The 20,374-nt window shown below is 44.5% G+C and overlaps 2 protein-coding genes and 1 pseudogene across 3 annotated transcripts; 1 reads left to right on the forward strand and 2 right to left on the reverse strand.

Annotated features, from left to right (window-relative positions):
* Positions 1 to 10,620: 10,620 nt before the first annotated feature.
* LOC136485865 (uncharacterized) lies at positions 10,621 to 15,651 on the reverse strand. Of its 2 annotated transcripts, none has more exons than XM_066482685.1 (4): positions 15,464 to 15,651; positions 15,193 to 15,260; positions 13,285 to 15,063; positions 10,621 to 11,069 (listed from the first exon to the last, which is right to left on the reverse strand). In XM_066482685.1, exons 1-4 carry the CDS (start codon positions 15,564 to 15,566, stop codon positions 11,058 to 11,060), a joined length of 1,962 nt encoding a protein of 653 aa, XP_066338782.1. In that variant the 5' UTR covers positions 15,567 to 15,651; the 3' UTR covers positions 10,621 to 11,057. The 2 variants fall into 2 exon arrangements, with proteins under 2 accessions (XP_066338782.1, XP_066338781.1); XM_066482684.1 differs by having other exon boundaries at positions 13,271 to 15,063.
* A 312-nt stretch (positions 15,652 to 15,963) lies between these two features.
* Positions 15,964 to 17,075, forward strand: LOC136485866 (zinc-finger homeodomain protein 9-like; annotated as a pseudogene).
* A 2,434-nt stretch (positions 17,076 to 19,509) lies between these two features.
* Positions 19,510 to 20,110, reverse strand: LOC136489817 (DNA-directed RNA polymerases II, IV and V subunit 9B-like). The gene is made up of 3 exons (XM_066486356.1): positions 20,082 to 20,110; positions 19,738 to 19,975; positions 19,510 to 19,590 (listed from the first exon to the last, which is right to left on the reverse strand). Exons 1-3 carry the CDS (start codon positions 20,108 to 20,110, stop codon positions 19,510 to 19,512), a joined length of 348 nt encoding a protein of 115 aa, XP_066342453.1.
* Positions 20,111 to 20,374: the final 264 nt, after the last annotated feature.

Here is a 20,374-nt window from a genome sequence, read left to right on the forward strand (position 1 = left end):
AAAAATCGAACCGTTGCTAAAAAATCGTTTTTTACATAGTAAAATAGAGGTATAACAGACTTTCCTCTCTAGTCATATCCATTTGAATCTCCGCGAGAGACCTTCTCAAAGCCTTCCAATCTACCAATAAATAAAACCAAAATAGTTGGTGACATGTGGGTCTAGATAATCCCGTGTAATGTGAGCAACTAGAAAGACACGCGCGCTTTGCCGCGCACGGACAAAAACGTCTTGAGCAGATAATGCACGAGCAGGATTGCACAGTAAAAACAGATGGAAACAGTAAACAGTGTGTCAACAGTAAGAAAGTAGGAACCGTGGCTGAATAGCGTTGAGCAGTGAAACAGCGAATAGTGTTTGTACAGTGCAGAGGACACGTGTAGGTCTAGAAAAAAAACTTGTAACTCGTTAGCTCGCTCAACTCGCTCGTTAGTGACTTGGCTTGTTTGAATTTTTAATTAACGAGACAGATCGTGCCAGCTCAGTTAATTAACGAGCCAACTCGAGCGAGCTCATGAGCCGCTTGCATGCCAAAACGAGCCAAGGTAATTTACATGACAACAACTGCAATCGGCCTATATATCCCTCGATCCAACCCAATACAACTTTGACCGGTCCATATATCTGTTTGCCTATGACCTAACACAATTAAACACTAAAGCCCTAGACTAATAGACCCCATGGCCCCACCCAATCACTCCACTGGCCTACCCCACGACATCATGTTCACGCGAGACGAGTCCAAAATTCATATGTATTTTGTTTATTCCATTTTAAATATGCATATAATGTGTTTGTTGCTAACTTGCGGTTATTATCTCTATGTGTTGTGTTTTTGTGCTTTGGCTCGCGAGCCAAACGAGCTGGCTCGAGCCCACTAACAGGCCGAGCCGAGCTAGTCTTCTAGCTCGTTTGTAAAACGAGTCATAACGAGACGAGCCATAACGAGCCGAGCTATAACGAGTCGAGCCATAACGACGAGCCGAGCTGGCACGATATCCGGCCCTAGACACGTGGGATCGCTGGTCAGAGGAGGCGAATTCAACACGCGTAGAAGACACACCGCAACACAGCATTGGCCACCGACAGGCAGAGGTGCTCTCAAACACGGATCCTCCCATGGATATAGATCTTAATATAGGCAGGACAGACCAGGAAAATAAACAATGGTGAAGAACGAAGAATAGCGGATGCCTGAAAACCTCAATAGCATTAATTATTCTATTTTTACAGCATATAAGCACGTGCATTAGCAGGCAGCAGCCTAGCAAGTTTCTTTGCAAGAGCTCATGCCCTGTGTGATACCAAATCCTAGAAAAACTAAAGTTCAAGAACAGGAAAGAGCAACTCCAAAAGATTGGGTAAATGTATGTATGAAGTCATTTATAGCTATTGTGTTCCAAAAAAACATGCCAACGGTCTGTCCATATTGTTTTCCATTTTTTCCAGTTGGGTATCCCGCCATCCTCGCTGGTCATATTTCCCTAGCCGAGTCATGCTTGCTATTTGTTGTCTGGCGCCAATCAGGAGGTGGACGAAGGCAGGAAGCCTACCGGATCTCTGTGAAAAATCTGATAACGTGGCAGTTTTAAATATGGACAAGACAAAATTTAGCTAGGCTAGTGTAAAATTCTACTTTTTAGATGGACTTTCTATTTTACGTAATGGCTAAGTCTTACAATTTAGTATCTAACTAGCAAACATGTTCGTGCGTTGCAACGGAATTTAATAGAGAGAATTATGTATTTGGCACTGAAACAAATCAGTCTTTTGTATTTAGCACTTAAAAATTTGAACTTTCTTATCTGGCATCAAGTTAAAATTTCCTTCCCTATATGGCACTACCGTCCATTCCATCTATTTATCTGTTAGTGGACTACTTTGACTGTGTCAGGTTTTTCATAGTGGGACAGCACTGCCCCTCCTCCTTCATGAATCGCACGAACAGGCACTGGAAGCAAAACGCGTCGGCCTCCTACACTTTCCGTTCCGATTCGCAGCCTAGGGTTAGGGCGGCTGCCGGCAGCAAGGCGGCTCCCGGCGGCTAGGCAGCGCGTCGCCCTTCTCCTCCACCCCCCCCCCCTCGGCTCTAGGGGCGGCGGGTGCCCCAGGCGGCGGGTCCGCCTCGGCCATTGGCTGCCGGCGGAGACTCTTCCCGGCGGCAAGGCGGATCCCAGCGGCGAGGCTGCGCGTCTCCCTTCTCCTCCCCCCCCCCCGGTTCGCGCCTCAGTTCGCGGCAGGTGCCCCAGGCGCCGCGTCCGCCCCGCCCGATCCCCCGGCGTCGATGCGGCACGCCTCACAGAAGTTCAGAATTACAGGTAGAGTTTCTTTTTTTCCACTCCATGTGCTTCTTTGCCTTGTGAGATTAGAAACGAAATGGAAAGCGCGGACCAATTGATCTGTTGTGTGCTAGTAGTAGTATGGTAGTGTGCATCTCAGATTTTCAGTGTTGAAAATCAGTCAGTTGCCTGTTTGTGCTTGTAGATAGTTCTTGCAGTTTGACTTTACTGATCACTTTTGTTTCCTTGCTTTTGTAGAATCTTTGCCTCCACATGGAATGTTGGAGGTAAATCCCCAAGGGGATTGAATCTTGATGAATGGCTTCATTCTTCACCTCCGGCTGATATCTATGTTTTAGGGTGTGTAGCGCCAAGGGCTTCTAAATTTTAAACAAAATTTAACTTCACGATATGGTCTTGAGTGCTGGAAACTGTTTAACTTCTTTTTCTTGTTGTCAGATTTCAAGAAATTGTTCCTTTGAATGCTGGAAATGTTCTTGGCACTGAAGATAATCTCCCAGCCAAAAAGTCAGTATCTGCCATGCCATCTGAGCTCATGTACTGCCTCCAGCGGTCCAGCCCCACCCATCCTGCTGGTGCACTTGCAGGCAGTGGAACCCTTGCTGCCACCTACCACCGCTGCCCACTACTCAGGGCCTCAGGGGACTTTGTGAAAACCCAAGACAAGAAACTCACCAAGTTGCAGCTGGCTGTTGTGTTCAAGTTCAACTATGCTTTCTATGGCTACGGGACAACATTGTTGTGTGAGAAGATAGAGTGTTTACTTTGCACATGAAAAAAATCTATGCCTCTACGTCCTGGATTGATCTTGTTTACTTCCAACAAAACAAAAAAGAACCAGTCTCATGCAGTCATGCTGTTGAAATTTATTTTTCCTCTTCGGGCAACCAAATTAAATAGCACTTTTTAAGAGATATTTTTCTGAATATATTTCATGTGTTTCCAAAATGAAATGTGTTCTGCTAATCTTTGTGGATTCTTTTCTCCAGTATCGTGCAGATTTTCCTAGTGATCTACAGAAACAGGTTGTTTTTGTGGATTTAGCCCCAATCTTCTCCCAGATGGCAGATGCTGTATTGAGAAGACAAATACAACTCGCTGTTGATACTATAAGTGAGGTCATTAGATCTTTCTAATTATGAAGTTCTATTCCACACACATAATTACTTCTAGTTTTGAGCTTCTATTTAAATTTTCTAGTTCGTTGCATTGTTTTAACAGGCTATAGATGGCGCTGAAGGTTTTCAGAACACACACCAACCTCAGCATTATGAGTCAGCAAAATTTAGGATCGAGCAGGTCTGTTCCACTTGAACCCTGAAAAATGATGGGGACTTCATACATATTTACTTCAAAATTTAGTTCGCTTGTTCATTGAGCTAATTACTTGTAGTCCCAATCAAACATTTCCCAGTGGAGAAACAAGACAAAACAACCATGGTTTATGAGTCCAAATTTGCACTTTTCGCGATGAAATTAACAAGAGAATTATGTATTTATAATTGTAAATGAGTAAAATACGCATTGGGAAGGCTTGTGCCCTGTTGCTACATCTATTCGCCATTATTTAGGGATCTTTTTTACCAGCAATCTCACAAATCATCCGAAGACCATTTTGCTTCAAGCTTCCCTGGATCTCCAATGAAATAAAAATTGTCTTCTTCATGATGTGCCAAATATCAGCAGCAATCAATTTCCATTGTTGATGATTTTTTTTTTCAATTTTTCATCTAAATGGACATTTGAGTTAAACATCATTATTTACTCTGCTGACCTTAGCCAGAGTTTAAGAGTTGAAGGGAACCATATGCTGCCACACCCAAGGTTGGATCGTAGGTTCAGTGTCTGTGACCCAGTTAGCTTGGGATGCAGGCAACATTGCCTCTCTTTACTAACATAGTTCGCTTTTTTCATATAAAGTGCAAGTGCTTCAGGAAGGGGAACAAGGAGGGAAAGAGGAGCAACTTCTGGGAGGCTTGCTACTTTATTAGGTTTCAATGCTTGATATGTAGCTCACTACTAGTTGCCTAGAGAACTCATTTAGGGACAGAGGGAGTAATTCGTAGTTTCGGTGATTGAGCGAGAAATATGAGTACTTGTATACTTCTGATGTTCAATTGCGGAGAACTCTAGATGATTGGCTAGCTGTGACACCAGATGCTCAAACCTGTACTATTCTAAGCATTTATGGAGAAATATCTGTTTGTTGTTGCCTTCGTGTCTTGCGATGATCTGACAAGAATATAGGATTGATCAAACTGAAATGAGCGAGCTGCTAAATTGCATCAAACAATTTCTGACCAAGCTAACTAGACAGGGCAAATCTCTCCCGTGCTAAGCCTACCCCAGCGGGATCTGCTCTTGCCTTAGATTATCAAAATCCCATGTTTTATTTGAAATTTATTATTTATTTATTTGCATACTTCGATTATCAAAATCTCATGTTTTAGTTCACAATATATTTATGATATTTATAATTTTCTTATTTGACAACATGTCCATCTATTATTTCCCTATTTGGCATTATGTATTTCTGCTACAAAGAAGGGCATTTATGTCATTTTACCAACCACTTGACGCCGTTACTGGCCCAAATGGACGGCAGTGCTATCTAGGGAAGGAAATTTCAACTTGGTGCTGAATAAGAAAGTTCAAATTTTTTAATGCTAAATACGAAAGACTGATTTGTTTCAGTGCCAAATACATGAATTATGTATTTGGCACTGAAACAAATCAGTCTTTTGTATTTAGCACTTAAAAATTTGAACTTTCTTATCTGGCATCAAGTTAAAATTTCCTTCCCTATATGGCACTACCGTCCATTCCATCTATTTATCTGTTAGTGGACTACTTTGACTGTGTCAGGTTTTTCATAGTGGGACAGCACTGCCCCTCCTCCTTCATGAATCGCACGAACAGGCACTGGAAGCAAAACGCGTCGGCCTCCTACACTTTCCGTTCCGATTCGCAGCCTAGGGTTAGGGCGGCTGCCGGCAGCAAGGCGGCTCCCGGCGGCTAGGCAGCGCGTCGCCCTTCTCCTCCACCCCCCCCCCCTCGGCTCTAGGGGCGGCGGGTGCCCCAGGCGGCGGGTCCGCCTCGGCCATTGGCTGCCGGCGGAGACTCTTCCCGGCGGCAAGGCGGATCCCAGCGGCGAGGCTGCGCGTCTCCCTTCTCCTCCCCCCCCCCGGTTCGCGCCTCAGTTCGCGGCAGGTGCCCCAGGCGCCGCGTCCGCCCCGCCCGATCCCCCGGCGTCGATGCGGCACGCCTCACAGAAGTTCAGAATTACAGGTAGAGTTTCTTTTTTTCCACTCCATGTGCTTCTTTGCCTTGTGAGATTAGAAACGAAATGGAAAGCGCGGACCAATTGATCTGTTGTGTGCTAGTAGTAGTATGGTAGTGTGCATCTCAGATTTTCAGTGTTGAAAATCAGTCAGTTGCCTGTTTGTGCTTGTAGATAGTTCTTGCAGTTTGACTTTACTGATCACTTTTGTTTCCTTGCTTTTGTAGAATCTTTGCCTCCACATGGAATGTTGGAGGTAAATCCCCAAGGGGATTGAATCTTGATGAATGGCTTCATTCTTCACCTCCGGCTGATATCTATGTTTTAGGGTGTGTAGCGCCAAGGGCTTCTAAATTTTAAACAAAATTTAACTTCACGATATGGTCTTGAGTGCTGGAAACTGTTTAACTTCTTTTTCTTGTTGTCAGATTTCAAGAAATTGTTCCTTTGAATGCTGGAAATGTTCTTGGCACTGAAGATAATCTCCCAGCCAAAAAGTCAGTATCTGCCATGCCATCTGAGCTCATGTACTGCCTCCAGCGGTCCAGCCCCACCCATCCTGCTGGTGCACTTGCAGGCAGTGGAACCCTTGCTGCCACCTACCACCGCTGCCCACTACTCAGGGCCTCAGGGGACTTTGTGAAAACCCAAGACAAGAAACTCACCAAGTTGCAGCTGGCTGTTGTGTTCAAGTTCAACTATGCTTTCTATGGCTACGGGACAACATTGTTGTGTGAGAAGATAGAGTGTTTACTTTGCACATGAAAAAAAATCTATGCCTCTACGTCCTGGATTGATCTTGTTTACTTCCAACAAAACAAAAAAGAACCAGTCTCATGCAGTCATGCTGTTGAAATTTATTTTTCCTCTTCGGGCAACCAAATTAAATAGCACTTTTTAAGAGATATTTTTCTGAATATATTTCATGTGTTTCCAAAATGAAATGTGTTCTGCTAATCTTTGTGGATTCTTTTCTCCAGTATCGTGCAGATTTTCCTAGTGATCTACAGAAACAGGTTGTTTTTGTGGATTTAGCCCCAATCTTCTCCCAGATGGCAGATGCTGTATTGAGAAGACAAATACAACTCGCTGTTGATACTATAAGTGAGGTCATTAGATCTTTCTAATTATGAAGTTCTATTCCACACACATAATTACTTCTAGTTTTGAGCTTCTATTTAAATTTTCTAGTTCGTTGCATTGTTTTAACAGGCTATAGATGGCGCTGAAGGTTTTCAGAACACACACCAACCTCAGCATTATGAGTCAGCAAAATTTAGGATCGAGCAGGTCTGTTCCACTTGAACCCTGAAAAATGATGGGGACTTCATACATATTTACTTCAAAATTTAGTTCGCTTGTTCATTGAGCTAATTACTTGTAGTCCCAATCAAACATTTCCCAGTGGAGAAACAAGACAAAACAACCATGGTTTATGAGTCCAAATTTGCACTTTTCGCGATGAAATTAACAAGAGAATTATGTATTTATAATTGTAAATGAGTAAAATACGCATTGGGAAGGCTTGTGCCCTGTTGCTACATCTATTCGCCATTATTTAGGGATCTTTTTTACCAGCAATCTCACAAATCATCCGAAGACCATTTTGCTTCAAGCTTCCCTAGATCTCCAATGAAATAAAAATTGTCTTCTTCATGATGTGCCAAATATCAGCAGCAATCAATTTCCATTGTTGATGATTTTTTTTTTCAATTTTTCATCTAAATGGACATTTGAGTTAAACATCATTATTTACTCTGCTGACCTTAGCCAGAGTTTAAGAGTTGAAGGGAACCATATGCTGCCACACCCAAGGTTGGATCGTAGGTTCAGTGTCTGTGACCCAGTTAGCTTGGGATGCAGGCAACATTGCCTCTCTTTACTAACATAGTTCGCTTTTTTCATATAAAGTGCAAGTGCTTCAGGAAGGGGAACAAGGAGGGAAAGAGGAGCAACTTCTGGGAGGCTTGCTACTTTATTAGGTTTCAATGCTTGATATGTAGCTCACTACTAGTTGCCTAGAGAACTCATTTAGGGACAGAGGGAGTAATTCGTAGTTTCGGTGATTGAGCGAGAAATATGAGTACTTGTATACTTCTGATGTTCAATTGCGGAGAACTCTAGATGATTGGCTAGCTGTGACACCAGATGCTCAAACATGTACTATTCTAAGCATTTATGGAGAAATATCTGTTTGTTGTTGCCTTCGTGTCTTGCGATGATCTGACAAGAATATAGGATTGATCAAACTGAAATGAGCGAGCTGCTAAATTGCATCAAACAATTTCTGACCAAGCTAACTAGACAGGGCAAATCTCTCCCGTGCTAAGCCTATCCCAGCGGGATCTGCTCTTGCCTTAGATTATCAAAATCCCATGTTTTATTTGAAATTTATTATTTATTTATTTGCATACTTCGATTATCAAAATCTCATGTTTTAGTTCACAATATATTTATGATATTTATAATTTTCTTATTTGACAACATGTCCATCTATTATTTCCCTATTTGGCATTATGTATTTCTGCTACAAAGAAGGGCATTTATGTCATTTTACCAACCACTTGACGCCGTTACTGGCCCAAATGGACGGCAGTGCTATCTAGGGAAGGAAATTTCAACTTGGTGCTGAATAAGAAAGTTCAAATTTTTTAATGCTAAATACGAAAGACTGATTTGTTTCAGTGCCAAATACATAATTCTCTCTATAGTTAATGCATGTATATATATTTGTGCTGCAACTTGTAATATGCATGCATGTGCGATAAGGTACTAAACAGTGTTTTCCCTGATGATAGCAGGTCACGGTGTAAGCAGACTCATGCTAGCTATTGCTCATGGAGGGCTTGCATGCATGTCCGTGATAAGAAGCTTTAGAGGAGATACATACATACGCCTACATGTATCTGATCTTTCATTGAACAACAATAATATGTGCTGGCCGGTATTGATCTCTGTGGTGTCGTCATTGCGTCTTTCTTAGGGTAGTCTAATGCAGAAACCATATAGTACAGTTTCTATATCATAAAAACATTACGTGAAGAAACTATGCATCCCAATGCAACGTTTGTATAAGTGTGCTCGGATAAAAATCTAGTCAATCATTCATCCCTCGTTCGCTCTTCCATGGGCTATCTATCTTCTCCTAGTCCTTTCCCACCTTAGATAAAGCACTGGCGGGCGAGCTCTGTTGGCGGCCAGCAGTGAGCGGCTCTCGCGCGAGCAAGGACACGGGTGGCTAGTGTAGACCTAAGCGAATTGAGCCTGGTCCGGCCCAAGCCCACTAGGTTTTGGCCCACCCACGAGTTTTAGTGGACAGGGCCTAGACACAGACTCTGTTACCTAGAAAATTTTTCTCAGTCCGAGCCCAGTCAGTAGTATTTATTTAACTATTTTACACTGCTTACAGTGCGGGTGGAATTTTTTTAAACAAGCCCGACAATTCAAAAAAAAAAGAAAAATCAAACCCGACTCGCCTAATATAACAGTTATGGGTGGAATTTTTTTATTTGCCCGAAACAACCAGGCTTTTTTCAGCCCAGCCCGAACCAAACGCAACCTATATAAATGCTCAGGTCTAGGCTAGTGCTTGGCAACAACGATTCAAACGGTGCGGGCCAGTCAACGCACGGACATAAAGATAATATTTCATATAAACTGGCCTAATAGTTGGTCAGAATGTGGAGGGTAATATGGGCAATAGAATCCTTCGACCAGCTAAAATCTCAAGTTAGAATCCAAAGATTCAAACGGGCTAGGTTCAAACAGTTTTTTTTTTTTTTTTAGCAAGGTAGATTCAGTCAAACAGTAATAAAGCCATCCTCCATCTGTCCCTAACAGCGTCCTAGGATGGGCTTTGCAGTCTGATTCGGACCGGACGCATGTTACCTGAAGGCTGGCCTAGTTGCGCCTGAACATTGGTATAGCTTTGCCTCGGCCTAGTTGCGCCCGTGTGAAGAAGAAGCTTGTGGTGACAGACTGGCAGTGCACGCATTCTGGCCCAGTTGTAACATGTCGTTTTTTTCTCCTATTTCTTTCTTTTTATTTTTCATCTTTTCCATCTTTCCTATCCCATTTTATTTTTTTTTCCTTCCAAATGCTTTAGTAGACATTCTCTCTCTAATTTGTAGGTCTCATTTGTTTTGTAATTTAAGTCGTTCGTCTTATTTGCATTTTTTTTATTTTTCAGTTTGTATGCACAAATATAAATGCTGGAAATTCACGTTAGATTAAGGGGGGGCAGGGAATAAGAGAAAAGAAAATGATCTTAAAGGAAATAATTTTTTCTTTGACACGGGTAAAAGCGAGCCTTGGGCTTTGGCGTGTAGGTTGGCCTCTGTTCTCTGGGCTTAACTCCACATATTGACTGGCTTAAGTAGGGTTTTTTTTAGCAGAGACTGGCTTAGGTAGTTGAGCCTTATCTAACAACTAATGAGCCGTTGTCGGACTGCAGAAAAAATACAAATTGAAATTTGGTACCGATTGATTTGTGACCTTACGATGTGCATATTTACTTGGATTTTTTCCAAGAAAGAAAGTAAATTCCCTAGGAAACCAAATAATAGGTGACATGTGAGTCTAGGTAATCCCCAGAAAATGTGAGCAACACGCAGGATAGAACACACAGGATAGACGTCCCGTTCGCTTGGCTTATAAGCCGTACTTTTTCAGCCAACAAATAGTATTTTTCTTTCACAACAAATCAACCAACAGTACTTTCAGTCATGGCTTATCCGCCAAGCGAACAGGGCGAGAGAATGAAAATAATCAATGGTAAAGAATGAAAAATAGCCGATGCCTGCAAACTGCAGTAGCCTTCTTCAGCTTTTACGGCATATAAACACTAGCGTCAGCAGCGCTGCAAGTTTCGCAAGAGCTTATGTGTTGTGTGTAAAACAGAGAGATACCAAATACCACCCCTCTGTCTCAAATTATAGGTCATTTTGGCTTTTCTAGGTACATAGCTTTGTGAAGAGCGAGATGCTGATGAGTGCATTCCAACAAAATATGGGCTGTCTAGATTGCATCAAGCTCCATAAGTCAGCCACGATGCCATCCTAGATACATATGTAATGGCCGGACTCGAATGACCATAGTAAGAGGTTCATTCAGAACTGCAATTGTACGTTAGATAACCTTAAGACCCACATCACTGGGTCATGAGTTAACTCTACAGACAAACTACTGCAGAGCTAGATACTATTTAGTTACTCAGGCCTTCGTTTTTCATGTACACCCAACTTCAGTACAACTCCGGATCCAACAGTTAAAAGTCACTTGGATGAAAAGCTCAGAAATTCGATGGAGGGTTTAGATGAATGGTTCTACTTAAGTTGTACCCAAAAGCATTTCACATTCTCGATGGAGGGTTTAGATGAATGGTTCTACTTAAGTTGTACCCAAAAGCATTTCCCATTCTCTGTCTGTTCTACAGCTTTCTCAGCAACATGTTCTTATTACACATCGTCCATGTGAGATCAAACTAAAACCTGTAGAAACAAGAAAACTCATTAAATATTTCTGAAACTTGGAAACAAAACAAAGGTCCAACAAATAAATAATGTCAAGAAGCTGATCCGGTTCCTCCGGTTCCTGAACCTCAAAAGAGCTACTGAAACTAGTTCTAGATCCTGACTCCTCAAAGTAGTCATCCACTTTGATCACAGGGGTACTAAAACATGCTGAGAGATTTAGAAATGACAATTGACAATGCAAGAGGATCGACTCCCATTTCCAATAATAACACCTTCACAAAATTCAGAACCACCTCAAGCACTTGATCCCAAAAAAGAAAAAAAAAAGCAATCCTCATCAAAGCCCTTCTGATTTTTTTTTAGTTGGAAAAGGATAATGCTAGTGTACATGTAAACCTTCCTGACACAATTATCTATGTTTATTACCAATGCAGTTTTGCTTACTTATCCAGCGGTTTCCAAGTGTTCTCAAGGGTTTTATTAGGTTGTTTTGTGCCCAAACTAGCCATACTGAAATTTGGCAATAATAATTCTGTTAAGATTTCATTACCCTACTACACACACATTAGCGAAGACTTCAATGAATGCCTCGCCGTACCATTCCCTGTTTACCATTTCCAGCTTTATGTACACTTCCACACTCGTGTTGTTACCACCACCACAGATAGGAAACCAGCCAAGGAGTAGCCACTGGCCAGAGACCACCTGTAGCTGCCCAATCCGGTCACTTCCTCACCGACGTGACAAACCCCTAGCAAGTTCACCAGTGTTTAAGACTGCAAACAGCCTCCCAATCTTGAAAATTTTTTGTTAGGCTGCTCCTGCTCTGGCAGCTTGACCTATTTCATCAGCTTTTCATAACAGATACTTGTCCAACAACACCTCCCTCTTGGGGGACAACACCTCCCTCTTGGGGGATGTTCACATTATAGGTGAAGCAGTATTTTCTAAAAAATTATCACTAGCAGTTACAAATAGTAGAAGGATTCACAGAAGCAAAACAGATTTTAACTGCTACTTTAAGGTTCTGTTCAATCTATGACTGTTTTTTATCCAATAGGATCCCCTTTGTTAGCAACACACAAGCTAAACTTGACTGCCATCTCTTGCCTGTATAATTTCTGGACCCCCTATTTATTGCATTTGGTGGCCCACTCCTGATAAGCATAATTCGAACTAACAGCCAAATAATCAGAATTTGTTTAGTATTACTACTAATGTTTTGGGATAAAAAGGATCCTTTAATTTGCAAAAGGATAATGCTAATATACATGTAAACCTTGCTTCCCAACACAGAAGAGGTTTACATGGCATATTCACTTCTCTAAATTTCCAAATATTTTCAAGAGGTTTATTCCCAAACTAGCCATACCCTATACCCAAATTTAGCAGAAAAAAAATTGATTAAGGTTCTTATTGCAATATTGCACACAAATTTATTACATAGCAGATCAGTATTGGTGGATTGGTCGAAGATAATTCTGACAGTCACCTTTGTCACTAACAGGTTTGTCCCTGTGGCAGGAGGCTCAGACAGTGCTGATCCTTTAGAGAACTTTGATCTAATTTTTCTTGATCCCTAAACAAAGACTAGGGTACATTTATATCATCTAGGTAAATTAAGAAACTAGGAAATAGGCAACAGACTAGGAGTCTAAGACTAAACTTTTCCTAACACTAACCAACTAGATAACATCACTAAACTAACATCTCTCTTTCCACAACACATTAGCTAAGAATTCAATGAATTCCTCACCACAGCAATATACCATCCTTGTTGCCTCATTCCAGCTTTTTGTGCAAGTTTAACAAAGAAATCTTTCATAGTTTTACTTCAAAGTTCAAAAGGTAATTTTATCACATATAGCATGCCCTGTCCCTTTATCAAATTAGTTACTCCACCTGGAACTAAGCTTCAAACCACTGAGTCTGGATAGGGCTATCAAAACATGATCAGGACACCTATATCAAACATAAAATTATAAGCCAGCGCATGATAATTTGAAGCATTCTAGGACTCCCAGATGAGAGTAAGACGCCTAGACCGAATTACTCTTGCTGCAAGCTGAACGATCAAGTACAAGAATTTGAAAAATATTTTGCCACCTTTAAGATCATTTACAGGGCAGAAACAAAAGAGATTCTACCGATATACAGTGGTAAACACTTGGTGTATAGCCATAAGCACATGGTATCTCGAGAAAGAGCATATTTACCTGAAAGGATATACCTTCATTGCCCTGCTCATAGACACTTTACGCACAGCAACCCGGTGGTGCCTTCTTCTGAAACAAGGCTCATGTTCTTTGGTCACAGATGATGTGGCCCTTTCATTTTCCCCTTTGTTGAGAAAATGGACATTGGAAGCTGGCCTCTTATTGCCTTCATTCATGGAGTCAACATAATGTGGAACATCTGTTCTTTTGCAGCTGCTTTTACCTGTGCACCCAGCTATCTGAGGTTCCTCCTTGTCACCTATCTGTGTCATCACTTCTTTGTCTGAAGACTTATCTTTTCCCATGGACTCAGCACAAGGTGGAATAGCTGGTTTATTGTTGATGCTTCCTTCACTGCACACACCAGATGTCCATTGTTCCTTCTGGCCACCAGAGAGTTTTACCAATAAACCATGTGAGGAATCATCCAAATTATACAGCAAGGGGGCACTGTCCAATTTTGCTTGCTCAATCATACTGCTCTTTTTCTCAGACACAAACTTAGGTGTGGGGCTAACAAAATGGGAAAGATTGTCATCACAGTTCACATCGATGTTTCTGTCAGCTTCATCTTCCTCCCTAAACCGTTTCTTCCCTCTTGGCTCCATGATGATGTCTTTTTGTTGATCCCCAGCACGATCATTCCCTTTGTCTTCTGCTACACCAAGATCTGAACTTTCTTGGGGCATGGTAGTTCTACCTTCACTGTGAGCTGAAGCATGCTCAGCACCATCATGAAATTTGTCCTGTTGGTCCATTGGTAGAGTGTCACTACCTCCTGCTGCTAAATCAGAATCTGAACCTTCCTGAGGCATGGTGATTCCATCTTCAAGGTGACCAGAAGCATGCTCAGCACATCCCTGAAGTTTGTCCTCCTGGTTTGGCAGTGGGCGGTTATTGGTGCCTGTTGCTAAATCAAAATGTGAACTTTCCTGAGGCATGGTGATTCCATCTTCGAGCTGAACAGAAGCATGTTCAGCACATCCCTGAAGTTTGTCCTCCTGGTTTGGCAGTGGGCTGTTATTGGTGCCTGTTGTTAAATCAAAATGTGAACTTTCTTGAGGCATGGTTGTTCCATCTTCGAGCTGAACAGAGGCATGCTCAGCACATCCTTGAAGTTTGTCCTCCTGGTTTGGCAGTGGGGTGTTATTGGTGCCTGTGGCTAAATCAAAATGTGAACTTTCTTGGGGCATGGTGATTCCATCTTCGAGCTGAACAGAGGCATGCTCAACACATCCCTGAAGTTTGTTCTCTTGGTTTGTCAGTGAGGTGTCACTGTCACCTGTGGCTAAATCACAATGTGAACTTTCTTGAGACATGCCAATTCCATCTTCGAGTTGGCGAGAGACATGCTCAATACATTCCTGAGGCTTGTCCTCCTGGTTTGCCAGTGGGGTGCCAGTGCCGCTGTCGCCAATGGCTAAATCAATATTTGAACTTTCTTGAGGCATAGTAATTCCATCTTCGTGCTGACATAAAGCATGCTCAACAACTTTATCCTGCTGGTTCTTCAGCTGTCGGATGTCACTGACGCCATTGCCTGAGGCATGATTGCCACCTCCTGGTGCCTCTGCAGGAGGTAACATGTACTGCAAGGAGTCCTCAGCGACGACTGAATGGCCCGCATTTGGTTCAGCATCAGCAGTTCCACACTTGGCATCCTTGCAAGCAGGTGGATGAGGACGAAGCTCGTGAGCCTCAACCAGGAGGCGCCTTGGCCCCTTGACCCACTCGAAAGCAGCTTCCACGACAACGGAATCAGTGAGCTGAAACCAGGAACCATCCAGCTCAATCTGCGAAATGAAACAGTGCCAATAGATGAAGCCAAAAGAAACGAAATTTTCCACAACGGGGCAACCAAAACAAAATTAGCGGCTAAAGATTAATCTTTTGACACCCGCATTGTTATTCCGGCACCATACCTGCAAGGATGAGACGGCGATTGGCCCGGTGCAGGGGAAACACGCGGCATGCTCCGCGCTCACTTGGCCTGCGGGTTCAATTTGGGGTTCAGGGTGTCAGTTCGTGTGTTTTTTTTCCCAGCGATGCCGCACAAATCAGGAGGAATGCAGAGGTAAAGGGATCGATTTGCAACAGAATCGCCATAAACAAGAAGCGAGGGGAAAAAGGCGGATTTTTTTCTCTAGATGGGGAGAGTGAGGAGAAAGGGGAGGAAGATGGAGAGGCACGCACGCTTGAGGTCGGCGACGGTGGTGGCGCGGGCGGGGAAGGAGAGGACGAGGCGGGTGCCGAGGCTCGTCTCCATGAAGACCGTCGCCGTCTCGGCGGCGGCCATCGCCGACGCGGACACGAGGCAGGGTCGGTTTCCCCTGCGCGGCACGAATCGCCGCTTCCCTGGTCGGCGGAGAAAACCCCAAGGTTCGCTGTTTACAGGTGTGCTGCTGCAGGCAAACCTCCGTTTGACTAGTTGGACACTTTTTTTTTTTTTGTTTTATTGAATCTGACTGGTTGCGCTTACTATCTGGACAGTACTACCGGTGCTGGTGCCCCTGGTTTTCATTTGGGAAAATTGGTTCTATAAAGATTGCAAGAATCGGAAAATACCATCAAAAGAGTTATGTTACGTAAAATACCATTGACAGATGAAAACGTTACCTGAGAATAGCATTTCGTCACGTTGTCACGTTTGGAGGTAACGGCGTCCACTTCCCAGTGGGGGGCGCCCGCGCCGCATGGAAGCCATGGACGTCAAGTACAAGCCCGTCATGTTCCCCAATGGCGCCGCCCTCAAGAAGCAGGTGAAGCCGACGGCCGTGGCGCCGGCCGGGGCCGGGGGGGGGAGCCGCTGTACCGGGAGTGCCTCAAGAACCACGCCGCGAGCCTGGGCGGGCACGCTGTGGACGGGTGCGGCGAGTTCATGCCCTCGCCAGGGGCCAACTCGGCCGACCCGACGTCGCTCAAGTGCGCCACGTGCGGGTGCCACCGCAATTTCCACCGCCGGACGGTGGAGTGTTCCCCGCCTACGCCTGCGCCGTTGGCGCTCCTGGCGCCGCCGCCGCCGAGCGTGCTGCACGGCCAGCCACACCGCGGCGGGGAGGAGACACCCGAGGACCGCCACCACCACCCGGGGGTCGTCGACGCCGACGACTCCGATTCCGACTCGGAGGGCTCGGAGTACGACGAGGAGCGGTTGGTGTCCCCGCCTTCGCCGTCGCACCACCACGTGCCGGCACCGGTGGCGCAACAGCCCCCACCGCCGCCGTCGTACTTCGCGACGGCGCCGCACATGCTGCTCTCGCTTGGCTCCGGCGGCGCGCCCGGGGCTGCGGTGGCGGGCGCGGTGCAGAGGCTACAGGCCCCAGCCGCCCAGCAACTGACGCCGTCGAGCACGCTGCCCACCGGGGGTGCGATGCCGATGCCCAGGAAGCGGTTCCGCACCAAGTTCACCGCCGAGCAGAAGCAGCGGATACAGGAGCTGTCGGAGCGGCTGCAGAAGCGCGACGAGGCCATCGTCGACGAGTGGTGCCGCAACATCGGCGTCGTCAAGGGCGTCTTCAAGGTCTGGATGCACAACAACAAGCACAACTTCTTGGGCGGCCACAGCGCCCGCCGCAGCGCCTCCGCCTCCGCAGGCGGCGCGCCGCTACAAACCCCAGGCGGCGCTGCTGCACCGTCGTCATTCAACCCGTCCAGGATCACCCCTCCCCCTCCCCCTCCCATCCTCACCTCGTCCCCGACCAGCGCCACCGGCTTCAACATCAACGGTGCCGCCTCCTCGGCGCCCACCGTCACTGCCGACCACACGGACAATGCCAAAGGAGCTTCATCGCCGCAGTCCGCTTAAACTAGAGAAGAGAGAAGAGAGGGAATGGAGAAGGGAAGTGGACGTCGCTACCTCCAAACGTGACAACGTGACGAAATGCTATTCTCAGGTAACGTTTTCATCTTTCAATGGTATTTTACGTAACAGAACTCTTTTGATGGTATTTTCTGATTCTTGCCATCTTTCAATGCTATAGAACCAATTTTCCCTTTTCATTTCTGTCTGGTAAACCAACCTCTTGGAAACTACCAATCAGGGTCACTAGATGCAGATCCAATAGATAAGGTGAGAGGTGGGATTTTTTGCGCTTAAGCCCCCCCACCCGCCGGGCTTTTTTTGTGCTTAAGCCCCCTCACCCTATCTATTGGATCAGCATCTAGTGGTCCTGATCGGTAGTTTTCAAATTTGTACTGGTTGGTTGGTTTGCACCTGATATGTTACATGTCTGTCTTTTCTGATAACGAGGATTCCGTCCTAAAATTGAGATATTTAAATATTTATTATAATTTATTTAAAATATAAAATATTTAGGTGAATATTTTTTTTTAAATGCCAATCATACATATAACTACCATAAGTGTCAACCATTTAAAATATAGTAAGCACGAGATTTTTTCATAGTTAAGTGTGGGCTACATGAGGTATTTGGTTTATGCAATGATTTGTCCTAAAATTTCTAGGATACTGACCCCATCATTTTTTGAATTTTGAGCTAATTAATGATCCAATAGTGAAGGGTTATCATTGTCGGCCCGTTACAAAACAAATTTCTATGATGCCAACCCTCATCATTTTTTGAATTTTCAGGTAATGAATGACCTGACAGTGAAGGGTTATCACAGTCGACTCGTTAGAAACTGACAATTATGGCCGATGGTGATTGCCAGTTCTGTAGCAAGAAGAGACATAGCCCTTAAACAGCCTCTATACACATGGGGTGTGTTTGGTTTGAGGACAAGGGTGGATAGGATAATGGCCATCCATGGATTTTGGGATATAGATATCCGCGTTGTCTGTTTGGTTGAATGGATGGGGTGAGCCATTTTTCTGTTTGGTTGGATGGATGAGATTGGATGGAACGAGAATACTTGACTAATTATATTTATAATTTAAAAATAATACCAACTATTTGTACATTAATAAATATGCACCGACACTAATCTTGTCGTTATAATCACTAATTAAAAATAAAAATATTTTAATTAGCACTATACTACTCTAATTGTCACACAAAACATGCGCTAATCAATATGTGGATATCCTCATCCGCCTGATTTTTTAAGGCCGTGATATCTAACATCTACTCAGAATATTCCTTATTGTGGATATCCAAGTTTAGCTTATCCATCTAACCAAACACCCTGTATCCATGGATATCTGGATATCCATTGAACCAAAAACACCCATGGGGGATGAGCCTAGACGGATTCAGAGGAGGTAAAAAGGTAAGCTGGCACCTAGACTTCTACCGGTGTTAGTCCCACAAATTTTGCCTATTTGACCTTCTAGACCCACGCATTTGCATCTTGTGCCCTTACAGCCTTGTTGACTGTTGCCTTGACCATTTGTCTATTGCACTATCATGTTCGCTTGTCTTATAATCCATACTTTTTCAGCGAACGAACAATATTTTTCTCTTACAACAAATCAACCAACAGTAATTTTAGTCATGGCTTATTAGCCACACGAACGGAGCCTTAAGTCACAAAAGGTGGCCCATGACATCACATCCCGTCATATGGCCATGGCCAAGGCCAAGGGCGCGTGCCGCGCGTGTGGCTCCCCAAAACTTCCCTTCTCAACTTGCCTATAGAAACACACACCAGCTTCCTATTGAAATTAAGCACTTTACTATTGGGTTTCTCATTAGATACTAATCCCCTCCCACTTAGTACTAATTATGTGCCTTTGAAATTCTTTGATTAATTAGTAGACTAAATAGGACAAAACCCAATTAATCCAACATAAACATGGTCCGCACCGCATTATTTTTTATTTTATTAGATTAGAGTTCCAAAGAGCCAAAATGGCTCCCCTGTCCATTAGGCGTGCAGCTTGAGAAAGTTCCAAACTGTTGCATAAATATTTTCAGACTTAATACATTACATCATTGGACAACCTAATAATTAGTAGAGACGAGAAACGGCGGCACACATTCACCCAAATGCATGACGACGTGCCCATCATTGTGTATTTAGCCATATAAATAATATACTGTAGCAAGAGGTGGAGACAATACGGACCGGCGATTGCTGAATCGGACGGCCAGGGGAATTCGGGGCGACGTGGGCACCCTGAGCGACGGTCAAACCTTCCTGCTTTGATATATAGAAAAGAGAATGCCTTAAACCCGCTATACCCCAGTATGGTAGCTATGATACAAGCATAACAACTATAGTGGTTTGTCATGTGCAAATAAATCCTGGCAGATTGCGTTGCACGCCAGCAGATGAGGTCAGCCCTTCCATCGGTGGCCGCAGCTGGGGTTGCAGCAGACGAAGAAGAGCGTCATGCCGTCCTCGCCTCTCGTCGTCGCCTGCACCGTTCACCGCCCATGCATCAGCACACAGCACACAGCACACAGCACACAGCACTCATGTTGTTCGAGGCCACCGAACCGATCACTGAAGATTAATTAATCAATAAAACTGACATCCATGCATGAGCCCATGACCCTGCAGACCTGGAAGAAGACGGCCTCGCCGTGGCCGCAGGCGGCGCAGCGGACGGACTTGGTGCGCGGCAGCGTCGGGTCGGAGGCCACGTCCTCGAACAGCACCTGCGTGAGCTCGCCGGCGGCGTGGTCCACCACGTTCCGGTACACGCAGTTGCTGTCCGCCACCTCCTGATGCTCGCAGTTCCTGCAGGCGTAGAGAAGCACCTTGTTCTGCCTGTCCTCCTTTGGACACAGTATGCTGTTGCTGCATTGCATTGCATCAAAGAAACAGAACGACTCTGTTCATGAATCAAAGTAGAGTACTCAAGAAACTGGATGAGCATATACCGATCAATCGACCACCAGCTCACCATTCACGGCAGAACCTCATGGTGCTCATGGCTGCTGCTCCTGCAGCCTGCTGTCAGCTCCCCTGCTCTCACTGTTTCAGTGACCCGTAACTGATTCCAAGTGGCAGAGGCAATTGGGAAGCACTGATGTTATTTATTCTCTGATATAAGCAGAGATATCAGAGATGTGTAATTAAGGAGCAAGTATTTGCTGGAGGCATTTGCTTTTACAAAAATAATAATTCGCAGAATCTTCCTACTCACCTGATCCTGAACCTGGTAGAAGAGGGTAGAAGAGAAGTCGCAAGAGAGGG

The sequence above is a fragment of the Miscanthus floridulus genome, chromosome 10 (genome assembly GCF_019320115.1).
Source record: "Miscanthus floridulus cultivar M001 chromosome 10, ASM1932011v1, whole genome shotgun sequence".
NCBI classification, from domain to species: domain Eukaryota; kingdom Viridiplantae; phylum Streptophyta; class Magnoliopsida; order Poales; family Poaceae; genus Miscanthus; species Miscanthus floridulus.